The following is a 12,473-nucleotide window of genomic DNA, read 5'->3' on the forward strand; positions in this document are numbered from 1 at the left end:
ACTCTCCATAAACCAATTCATTCGTGCATCGTTACTTCATCAGCTTCTATTTCATAGACTTTTTCTCAGTCTATTTTATGCCATGAAGTATACTTCTCCAAACTAGTGTAATAGAGTAAATGTACCACAATTTTATTGTGATAATACCCTATAAATGTCAATATAATTTAAAAATTATACCTGAATATTTGAGCATTATAATTAAGGGGGGAAAACAGTGACATGTCTCCAGCAGACCTAGGTTAACTTTCAAGATATTATGTGGGGGAGCACAACTCCAAACTTCCAACAAATGACAAGATAATACCCACTTCAGTCCCTCAATTAACCGGAGTTTCTTCCCAGCTCCAAATGTTATCAGTCAGATCCTGAGAGTGAACTAGCTCTCCACCAAGTGTCACTAAAGGATGTTTTATTGCAACACAAGTCCACACAGTACAACATAGTATCTTATAAACAGCAGTTCTTGATGTGGTGGAAGAAAAACTACACTTAAACCTTCAGGCTTAAAGGTTAAAACTAAAGATTCAGTGCAGGGATAGGCTTCAAGAAAAGCAGCATTTATTGAAATATGTTCTTTGTGTATGTCCCTCAATTTACTCCACTGGTTTCTGCAGACACAAATGAATCTTCAGTAGTGCAAGGAAATCTCTACAGCCTTAAGAAGCCAGATATATTGCAGAGATATAGGGTGCAAGGGAAGAAGCAATTTTTCAGCCTCCTAAAGTGAGCATCTGAAATTCAGTATGTTGTAAAAGCCTTCAGGCCAGAATGGGACTGGGAGTGTTATTCTGATAGCATTCATAATAATTAGTGCAGTAAAACTACAAAGACAAATCTAATGAGTATATCCAGAAGGCAAAATAGTCTGCATAATTTTCTGCAGGAGGTACTGGGATAAATCAGACCTCGCAAGAAAATTGTCCATAAATCAAAAACTACCCAATTGTGCTGAAATTCTAGTAGTTGTTTTGGGAGAAGCCAGATTAACATTGTAATTATTTTTTCAGCATTGCTGTTATAATAACAGCAAAAGAGGGAATTTTGTCCTTGATCTGTGTATATAAGTTGGTCTTGTAGTGGTTGACTCTATAATAAATGCCTCCTCAGCCATCTCCACATAATATGTGTGACTATCTTTCATCTACAGAAAGAATGGTACCATAGTAATTTTTGTAAAAAATACTAGTTGGTGCTTCACCCTTGTTGCTATCATAATATTGTATTATTCTCCTTTAACTGTATACATGCTTGTTGTGAAATATATTGTGGATAGGACCTTTACACTGAGTAAGTTTTCTATTGATAGGTTTTGCTATATTAAAACAAAAAAACGTGTGGCATCTCATACAGTGGGTTTTTTTTTTTTGCTGTAACAAACTAACAAGCTTTTCCTCTGGAATTTTTCTGCTGTGTTGGCATTCCTAACAGGAGTCAAAATCCACAGCCTACTGAAAACACACATCTTTATTGTTATAAGGTTAAATCAGATAAAATATATTTGCTGATCAGCATTCAGCTGAAGGCTGTTCTAGCGTGAAACCAATACATCTAAGGAGCTAAAGACCGAAAAGGGAAGTAAATCCTAGAAAGTGCAACCTGTGTTCACTCACCCAGTCAGCAAAACAGTTGTGCTAAAAGCAGGAGTGGGTTCCTAGTGATGGGAAGAGGACTTGAAAGCATACAGCAAAATCTTTCTAAAGGCCTATGTTGCTAAAATACACAAAAATAAGAAAAATGATCACAAACAGCGTGGTGAAGAGCTATGGGCTCAGCAAAATACAGCAAAGGGAACATTCTGGTGGTGAGCATTAATATTTGGGAGAGGTGGAAGAAAGTCACATCCTTTGCTATCAGAGAAAGGAGAGTGACAGTTGGGTGAACTGTGTTTACCTTACCAAGCAAAATCCTAGAGAGCTGCTATCCTGGAGGACCACCTGTCCCAGAGTCACTGCCCCATGGGTGGTGGTGGTGAGGAGTATGGTGGCACCTTAGCCCTGAGTGCAATGTGACTGGCAAGGAACACAATATAGTCACTGTGGCTGGGGGCACAATGCCCAGGCTGGCATGGGGTGATGTTCGTAGACATGGTGCTCCTCCTAGAGTGGCCAACCTCCAGGTGGGGCCTGAAATTCTACCAGAACTACAACTGGTGACCAGACTACAGAGATCAGTTACCCTGTAGAAAATGGCAACTTCAGAGGGCAACCTTTACAGTATACCCTAGATTCTAGGTAAAATCCCTCCTCCGATTCCCCCTTCTACAGGCACCAGCCCCCAAATCTTTAGGAATTTCCCAAGCCAGCATTTGTAGCCCCAACTCCTCCTCGCCAGTGGCACTGTACCCAGGCCAGGTGTTGTCTTATCCATACCCCTTCACACTGGCCACACAAGGCTCAGACTGGCACCGTGTATACTATGGTGCTTGTGTTCCTCCTTAGCGGCTGTATAGACCCGGGGTCCAAGCCCTGTGAAAAGATGAGCGTGCACTTTCTCGGTAGCTCCAGCGCACTCAAGCTGACACATGGCGAAAGGTGTCGCCCTACTTCTCCTCGTCATCCTTCCAGGATTTCGCCCCGGTAAAGTTAATGGCCTCCGGCTATCCAAAACGTTGCGAGGTCCGACAGCTTGTGTAGCAGATTTCCAAAGAGAAAGCAGAGGTTCTTCTCCCAAACTGATGACGGGAACTCCTCCGGACCGAGGGCCCGAGGGCATGAATTCCCCTCGCTCTGGCAACTGAGACAGGACTGCAATGCTTGGGAGTCACAGCTTCGCCTCAGCTGAGCCCAGCCCGCTTTGGGGGTGGGACTCGGCGGCTCCTCCCTATCAGCTCAGGGGGAAGGGGGGGGGGTTAGTTTCGGAGCAGGCTGGAGGGCGGCGGCCGCCTTGTTTGTGGCGAGACGGAGCGCGGGGCAATGAAGACACAAAGCTGAGGGTGCGGGAGGCGCTTGGAACGGAGGAGAGTGCAGGCCCAGCCCCGGCGGCCCAGCCTGAGCGCACCAAGCCCGGAGTGCTGCCTGCTGCAACAGGTTCTTGCGCGCGCGAGGCCGCTGAGCTTCTCCAGGCTCCGGCCATTGGGCTCCGCCTCGGTCCCGGGTAGGAGGAATCCGGCACCACCCGCCTCAATGCGGTTCGGGGCGAAGATGATGCCGGTAAGCGTGTGCGAGTGGCCTCTGGAGGGGGAGGGGAGCCGAAGGCTGAGTCGGTGCCTTGGCCGATACGGGGGAACTCGTATTTCTGTCGCGTGAATGGGGCTCGGAGCCGCTGCCTCCCTGCTCGTGCCGAAGTTACGAGAGAGTATGTATGAGAAAAAGTTAGAACGCAGGGTCGAGGATTATGAGCGGGCTCTGCCGTGTTTCTTTATCGTGTTGGGCGGCTGAAGGCTAGCCACTCGCCTTCGACCCAAAATGGGGCAGAGCAGCCCGGAGAAGGTGGGAGGGTCAGCGAATGGAGCGCCTGTGTTCTCCCTCGCGGCCAGCGTGCTTCAAGGAAAATGGAGCAGCGCTCTGGCCCTTTCGGAGTCGGTCGCTAACGCCACTTTCCCTTGCTCGCCGAGTTCGTGTAATGTTTTCCAGAAACCATGTCCGATTGGGATTGTTCCCTTCCGTTCACCTCCCTGCTTCTATAGCAAGCTGTGCTTCCTGCTTTTCAGGCTCACTTTTGCTAGGGAAGTGAATGATTAAAAACATACTGTATCAAGAAAATGGGCTATTGCTTTGGTAATATAAAAACCCCATCGCCTACGTTGGTTTTCTAAATGAAGTTACCTAGTAGAGAATCGAGAGTTTCTGGATAATGAAAAAAGACTGGTCTCTGTAAACATAATGGGAAATGGTGACTATGTTCCAAGCACTTAGACAGTAATAACTAGTTATTTCAGGGACGTTTCTCTTTTGTGTACAGATGTTTAAACTAAAGATCTGCTGTTCTCTAGCATGGTTCTATTGAGGAACGTGAAGAAGATGCTGTTTCAGTCCTTTTGGGCACATAACAGGCTAGAATTAACAGGAAAGGGCTGGGGCTGTTTCACATGCTATGATTGTATATATGGGAAACGTTTTTGGACTGGGGAAGTGAGCCGCTTTTACAGTTTCAAAGTGGATGAATAAAGTGTGTTGAGAGTCCTGTGTGTAAATAGGCACCCTGTGTAGCCACGGCTTCATAATGTTTGTACTCTGATATACACAGCAAGCTGCACTCATCTAGGATTTTACTTGTGTATGTTTCATATACGTTCTAAGCCAGGCTCACAACCAGTAGAAACTTAAAGACCAACTAGATTCCCAGGGTGTGAGTTTTCAAGTGTCAAAGCTCCTTTTGTCACATCTTGTATCTGGCAAAGGGAGTTCTGAAAACCTAGTTTGTCTTTAAGATGCTACTGGACCCGAATCTTGCTTTTCTGCTACAGACCACCATGGCTTCCCACTTGAAACTTTCTAAGCCAGAAATGCTTTCTTGTTAGGAAAATCCTGATGTGTTTCTTTACCCTAAAGTTGAACTTGGATAAAAGAGTATCATTGAATAACCTTTTGCTTGATACAACATACAATAAAAGTTGAGTTAACCCCATGTTGCCATTTGCTCCACTTTAGATTACACTTGCACACTTAGGATCTTTGGTAGTTCTCTAGCACTAAGTGTGTCTGCTCTCTCAGTTTCTTCAGGGTGTCTTTATTCCTAGAGTATATTGTTGGAGCCTTAAAATTATTATTGGTTTCAAAGAAAATATCAACTGTTTATTGCTCAAGGAATGAGTAGCTCCGTTGTTGTGATTGGAAGGGGGCTCCCAGGTCTTCCAGCGTGTGTATATTTGGTGGAGAAATTGCATTTTTCTAACACTCAAACAGCAGTATCTGTTACTGGGGAAAATATGATTTTCCTTATATCTTCCATTTTTCTTTTGAATGCTTTGTAGAATGCAGTTAAAGCAAGCAGTGGTACATTTTGTTTAGAATATTTCTATGCCACCTCTTCAGACTTGTGCTTGAGGTGGCTTGCACTTAAAAAACACAGTATTAAAAAGCACAAGCTATTGGACATAAGCAACATAAAATCTATCCATAAAACATAAACAGACTATTAAAAAGCTGATAATATGCCATTTAAAAGGCTGGGTAAAAATATATATGTTGGTCTTGTGCTTGTGGTGGTGGAGAGTGCCTACAAGTCATAGCTGACTCACGGCAAGAGACTAACAGAGGTGGTTTGCCATTGCTTGCCTCTGCAACTCTGGTCTTCACTGTAGGTCTCCCATCCAATTATTAATCAAAGTTAACCTGCTTATCTTCTGAGATCTAATGAGATGGGACCTAAAAGACAGGTAGGTGCTAGGCAAGTCTCAAGGGAGAGGCTGTTCAAAAGGCCCTTCCCCCTCTTATTCTTGGTGCCTGTCCTCTTTTGACAGCCTTTAAACTTCAACATTTTGATCTGTTTTAAGAGGCAGATGGCTCACTATACCTTTAAAAATATTTATTTATTTAACTTATCATCCACCTTTCTCATTGAAACCTGAGATGGAACTCTGTGTGTGTGTGTGTGTGTGTGTGTGTGATGTGCTATCAAGTTGCTTCTGAGATGGCAACCCTATGAATGAAAGACTTCCAAAACATCCTGTCATTAACAGCCTTGCTCAGATCTTGCAAACTGAAGGATATGGCCTCCTTCATTGAGTCCAGACATCTCATTTTGGATCTTCCTCTTTTCCTACTGCTTTCAACTTTTCCTAGCATTATTGTCTTTTCCAGTGAGTCTTTTCTTCTCATGATGTGACCAAAGTATAATAGCCCCAGTCTCGTTATTTTAGCTGCTAGGAAAAATTCAGGTTTGATTGATCAAGAACCCACTTATTTGTCTTTTTGGCTATCCATGGTATCCATAAAACTCTCCTCCAACACCACATTTCAAATGAATCAGTTTTCTTCCTGTCAGCTTTCTTCAGTGTCTGTCTCACATCCATACATAGTAATGGAGAATACCATAGTGTGAATTATCTTGATTTTGGACCCCAGCGACACATCCTTATCCTTAAGAATCTCTTCTAGTTCCTTCATGGCTGCCCTTCCAAATCTCAATCTTATTTGGATTTATTGGGTCTCCTTTTTGGTTGACGATTGAGCAAGGAATAGAAAACCTTTAACGATTTCCATTTCTTCATTGTCAAACTTAAAATTGTATAATTCCTCAGTAGTCATTATTTTTGTCTTCTTGATGTTCAGCTGTAATCCTGCTTTGACACTTCCTTCTTTAACCTTCATGAGTTGTTGTTTCAAGTCTTGACTATTTTCTGCCAGTAATGTGTCATCAGCATATCTCAAACTGTTAATGTTCCTTCCATCAATCCCTCCCCCCAGCTTCTTCTAAATCTAATCCAGTTTTCCTTATGATATTTTCAGCATACATGTTGAACAGATAGAGACATAATATACATCCTTGTTTGATACCTTTGTCAATTGGAAAACCATTCTGTTTCCCCATACTCAGCCTTAACAGTAGCCTTAACAGTTCTCCAGAGTACAAGCTGTGCATCAAAACAATCAGAAGTTGTGGAACAATAAGCAATGTAATAAATACCAGTATGATACATACAATAAAACTGAATTACATTAGTAGACAAAAATGAAATAAACACATTATAATATAGCCATATATCTAATAATTTGTAATCACATAATTGGAGAACAATGAAATTAAGACATTTTAATACATTCAATGAACAGTACTGTAAGAGAGGAGGAAAAACTCTAAATTTTTCATAAACAATTAAAACCACATCCCTCTTCCTTTCATAAAAGTATCCTCCCAAACAGCTCTGTTTTACACATTCTACAAAATTACATTAGTGTGAGGTAGGCTATTCCACCAGGCAGTACCCCAACAGAGAGTGCTCAGATCTGGACAGATGTTTTTATCCCTTTTCAAGAATGTAACTTCAGAAGAAGTTGGAAAGAAATTTTAATACAAGCTAGCAAGGGCTCTCCATCTCCTTACAGCATTATCTGCAATTCTATAGGCCTTCCTTATTCCTCTCTTCCAATCTGTGCACATACCATAGCCCTCCTTAAAAACAACAACAAAAAATACAAGGAACAAATGATCCCTTGATCTGTGGCTCGATACTGGGTAGTAAACTTTTTCTCTCAAAAATAATAAAATAACAGTCTGTACAGGTCTTCAGTATAAGAAAGAGCTCAGGCTGCCATGTGTGTTAAACTGGGCTTCAGGGGAAAAGTAATTTCAGATTACAACAATTCTTTGACTTAATAAACAGTAAATTCTGTTTGTTAGAAAACTTTAGTTATCTCTTGGGAAATATTTCCTTGTTCTGGGGATGCTAAATATTGTAGCTTTTGTTACCAAAGTGAATATGAATCTTTCCCCTGTAAATAAGAGCATGATAGTGTGTTGTGGTCTAGTAGAATAAATCACAAGGAGTGTTTGTTATGGAAGTTGCTAATGATAGAGCAATGAATCCTGCAGATAAAACCTTTGAGAGCTTTGAGGGAACTGACTTGCTTTGAAAAGCAAATAAATGGGATAAAAGTAGGGTATTTGAAAGATTACTGCAGTTTAACTAAGGAAACATTCTGGCAATGCAATCTGCTAAGGAGTACACTTATTAACTACATTGTCTTCTATGGAACTTGCTCCAAATTGAATGATATAATTTAGTTACTTCTTATATTATACTTCTTATATTATGTCTGTATAGTTAATAATTATAAAGGAGCAATATTTCAGATGGAAAGCCACAGCCATAGCATTTGAGTTAAATGAGGGGAGCATGGCAATTTCCCCGTTAAGGGTGCTAGAGATCATGATGGATTGGATAAACCTCTTTTTGCTCTCCCATGTGTTGAGGGCTCAGCTGCTAAGGCAAAAATTTGGTAGCCGTTCAGAGCTGGAGACTCAAGACACCACGTCTCCTGAAACAGTATTATGTCAAAGTTAGAAACATAGTTAATAGTGCTATTCTCCTTTCTCCTATTATACCACCTCATAACATTCCATGACAGCATAGAGAGTTCTTGTCTGAACATATCAGTATTCCTCAAGGGGCTCTTTGGTTGTCAGGCTGTCGTAATCCTATCCAGGACCCCTTCAGGATCATGGTAAACACAGCCACCAATAAGACGACGACCATTTGAGGGTTCATTGGCCTTGACTGAGACATTGTCTGTTGATTCATATTGTCTTCTAGTGGGCTTCCACAGTTGTTGATTGGAGAAGTCACTTATATCCGTCTTGCAGTTTCCTTGAGGAAATAGTTTTGAGCAAGAGTTGCTTACTGATGTAGTCTCTTGGATGCTAAGGAGTACACTTATTAACTACATTGTCTTCTACGGAACTTGCTCCAAATTGAATGATATCATTTAGTCACTTCTTATATTAAGTCTGTATAGTTTGTACACTCAACTAGAGCAGCTGAAGATGGGACTTTCCTGTTAACAGAGGTTCGAATCCATTTGCTGACTGAGAATGGAAGAGGGGTGGTAATTAATTCATATCAATTCTTGGTAAATAACGTCTTCTTAAATTATGTTCCTTTAGAGATTAACATAAAATATGTCAGACCTATTCTGCTCTCTGTATTTTGAGAATAACATTTGTCATTGGTTGGGAAAATTCTCATCTGTTTAGGAAGGTGACTGTTCTGATTACCAAATTGGGTGTCTACAGAAAGTGAGCTCACTGAAGTATTTCTTGCAAAATGATAACTGTATATTATCTTAGGGTAATAGCTAAACCAAAGGTTTATTTCGCATCAGAAAATTAAGACCCAGCAGAGCCACCCTAGTGTGTGCGCTCTTTCTTGGAAGGACATGCTACTAGTAAGATAGCAAAACAATGCTACTGAGCACTGAGTCTTGTGACCCTTGACTTGTTCCTTACTCTGGTTACCTTCTGGGGCTTGGTTTGTGTTTCATGTCCCAGCTTTCTTGCTCTGCTTACCCTGGTCCTGGCCTTGACATGGCATAACTCTTTCCCCTCCCCGCCCCTTCCCATCTTACGATTTTGAAGTTAAGCGACTGTGTTATGTGGCTTTATGTTACTTGCATGAAGTTCATTGGGTTCCATGATGCTGTCTGGCAATTAAAGATAAGTCTTGGCTCTGGAAAGATCACTGCCTCTCTCCTTTTTTGCAGAGAGTAAGGCAAATGCTGTGTTATACGACAAGCCAGATAGTGGTCAGCAAAGAATACTTGCCACCTAACTGTACTTTAACCAATGATATTACAAGGATTTAAAAGGATATAATGCTTATAGATAGAAGGGTTAAATAAAATGAAGGTGTGCAGTTGTTTTACTTTTCCATATGCTGCAGATACGGAGAAGTGTGATTGCTGGGTAGCAATAGTGAGAAATTGAAACACTAAAAATAGCATAGCATTCTGCTCCATAATTAGTATCCTTTGCCTATTCTTGCATTATTTTCTCATGTGTTGCATAGACTAATTTCAGACCTACAGTGTCTAGCTGCAATATTTGAATGTCCTTGCACTTTGCAGGAATTTTGTGGATGTACAAGAAGAATACATGTTTACTTCAGAGGTATAAAATGTATAGCAGCTCTTGAAATTGATAATAAGGAAATTTTTTATCCTTGGCAGGCTTGTATGAATGCCCAATGGTTCTGTGGCTGGAGCACAGGACTGTCCAGCTCAAATGCAGTAGTGGCCTTCTTTAAATATAAACTTAAGTTCTTCTTTCATTAGAGGGTCTGCCTTGGAACTACTTACAGTGCATTTACTTTTGGACATTTTATAATATATAATTATTGTCACAGATGAGCATCAGGATTAAGTGCTGCCAATAATTATACTTAGCGCCATACTTGTTGACTTATGGAGGAGTGAATTTTGATAAGAAGTTAGAATTCTGGAGCTTTGAGCGTATGTAAGACCCTTTACACTGTGCTTGCCGGGCAACTCTGTTAAACCATAAATGGTTAAAACACTTTAACATGGGTTTTGTTTACACCCAGTGGATAAATTAGTTTTTTAAAATTTGAAAACATTGAATTACTGTGTCTTGAATTTTCATTTTGAATTTATATTGATGGTATTGATACTATTGATGGTGATTGAAGGAAATTTCTGATATGTGCTGCAAAGTCTGCATGAATTTCAATTAGACAGCCCTAGAGAACTTGTATACTGATCTTAGGAAGAGCTTCAAAATTGCCTGTGCTGTGCCACCCCACTGTGACCTGTAAAGCCTAAAAATAAGCACTCTACCTTTTCCTCTCAAATCAATCATTATGGGAAAGGAGCTCTTAACTATTGCAAATACTGAGACAACAATACGTAACATGCTGTGCACAATTTGACTGCACGTCGGAGGACACTTCTTTGGTAGCAGCCAATTTTGGTGGGAAGATCCTCTGTACCGTTAAAGATGGCATATACTCAGGCTTGACACTTGTAAGCACAGTGGAGCAGTCAGGGAGATGGAGCACCACTGTGGAACAAGGTAGAGATGTCTCCCCTCTCTTCCAGTCTCTATTTTCTAAATGTCCCCGGGATATAGCAGGGCCCTGGCCCTGGTTGACTAAGGTGGTGTAAAAAATGGCCTACCTCCTTTGCGCCAGCCTGTTGTTTCAGTTAGAGTGTCAAACTAGGATCTGGGAAAACCAGGTTTGAATCCCCACTGTGCCATGTAAGCTTTTATGTCTTGTTTAGAATTAACCATAAATTGGCTTTGTAGTACTTTTCTATTTTTCACTTTAAGCATTTTTGGAAAATGCCTGAAAAGCAGGTAGGAAAATCTATAACTGTAATTATTTTAAGTGTGTGTGTGTGTGTGTGTGTGTGTGTGTCGTTAAATGCTCGGTGTGGTACAGATGAAGTGTGGGGGTGAAAGAGAGGGATGAGTGAGTGATATGATTGGTTGATGACTGAGAGTTTGGGCGGAGTGAATGCAGTTTTTAGTTACTGCGGGAGAGAAAAGATTGAATCAGGGCAAGAGAGGTGAGCTGTGTGTAGCCTGAGAGTGTCCTTGTATTTTTGAGAGAAAGGCAACCTGTGTGGAAGTCTGAACTCTGTGTGTCTGTGAGACTGTATATTCATTCTATTTGAAGCAGGCAAACTGTGTGTGTGCCTGAGAGAGAAAGTCTTATATGTGTATTTGAGTGACAGGTTGATATCTGAAGCAGGCAAACTGTGTGTGAAGCCTGAGAGAAGATCTGTGTGACTGGGTTTAAGTAAAGTAATTTTAAGAACCAATAACATTCTTTGAAACCATCAAGTTTAAGAAATAATATGAAACTGATACGCTTCTTATAAAAATAAAAGTTTATTTTGTTTTTTTAATATCCCAGAGTATCTGTCATTCCTATATTCCATTCCTATCCTCAGGGCCACATAGTATCATGAAGGAGCCTGACACTTGGGCATGTTACTAAAGGAGAAATTTAAATAAAATATCTTGGAATATAATTCCTGGTGGCAGCAATCTACCCAGAGGGTGTAAGAGAAGGATTAAAGGCAAAGTCTACCCAAGAGAAAGAAAGGGTTGTAACAATAACAAAAGTGGCGAGATAAACACTCTCAGTTTATAATAGTAGTTTTCAGACTTTGACTTTTGTTCTGCATCTTCCCCATTTTTCCTTCCTTTATGTCTTTTTTTTTAAAAAAAAATATTGTAGATCTGTAGGCACAGCTTATTTTTTTAAAAAAATCTTTTTGTACATAGTTTGGTTGTTAGTGCTGTAATACTTATTTTACCTTAAGGGAACCCTTTCCTTTCAATTTGCCTTCTGAGGAATCCTATGTTGTAAAAGATCCTATTGAGCATTCTAGGGCATCTTAATTCACATACTAGCCAGACCTGTTGCTCTACATGAACAAAAGAGTATGCCTTAAATCATACCCAATGCTCTCCCGCAGCTGTACATTCCAGGTAGTCTTTTAGGGAAATTTGTCTGCTATTACTATTTATTTATTCATTGAAAAATGCTTATGTTCCCAAGGACCTAACATTCTGCACTTGATGTGTAGCAAGCCTTTCAGCCCATGACCTTGAATATCAAAGAGAGCCAATGCCTGTTGGAACAGATAATACTATGATAGTGAATAGTGGACCTGATTTGCTAGAAGGGCTCTCTCTCTTCCTCTCTCTGCATATGCATGTAGGAGAGCTGTTAGATAAATGAATGGGTTGGGGTTTCCACCTTTCTCTTTTTCATCTTCATTAGCATTGATAATATGCCTTGGAGAATAACAGACTGTTGTTGCAATCCAAATATTTGAGTCTCTCTGTTTGTTGTTTTTAGAATTTAGTGATCTGTATAGATTTGGGCCAGGGTGTAGTCTAAAGGCATGTGATGCAGCAGTATTGTGAAGCTAAAAGAACCTGGATCTGATCAGTGCCTGAAAGACAGACTTTCCGGGAACTCTGTGTATAATACTTAGCCTTGCAGTCCATGGAAGAAAGAGAGTGTATAGATGCAGTAATAAATAAACTTGTAAAACATT

At 40.7% G+C, this 12,473-nt stretch overlaps 1 protein-coding gene across 2 annotated transcripts in view; it reads left to right on the forward strand.

The window, feature by feature from the left end:
- Positions 1-2,879: 2,879 nt before the first annotated feature.
- The window catches only part of TP53BP2 (tumor protein p53 binding protein 2), a 55,253-nt gene continuing 45,659 nt past the window's right edge, over positions 2,880-12,473 (forward strand). For both annotated transcript variants that reach the window (XM_054979843.1, XM_054979852.1), the window contains exon 1: positions 2,880-3,152. In XM_054979843.1, coding sequence (XP_054835818.1) covers positions 3,126-3,152 — 27 coding nt within the window. In that variant the 5' untranslated portion in view covers positions 2,880-3,125. The remainder of the gene's footprint in view (positions 3,153-12,473) is intronic.

Source organism: Eublepharis macularius, chromosome 1, assembly GCF_028583425.1.
Source record: "Eublepharis macularius isolate TG4126 chromosome 1, MPM_Emac_v1.0, whole genome shotgun sequence".
In the NCBI taxonomy this organism is placed as follows: Eukaryota; Metazoa; Chordata; class Lepidosauria; order Squamata; family Eublepharidae; genus Eublepharis; species Eublepharis macularius.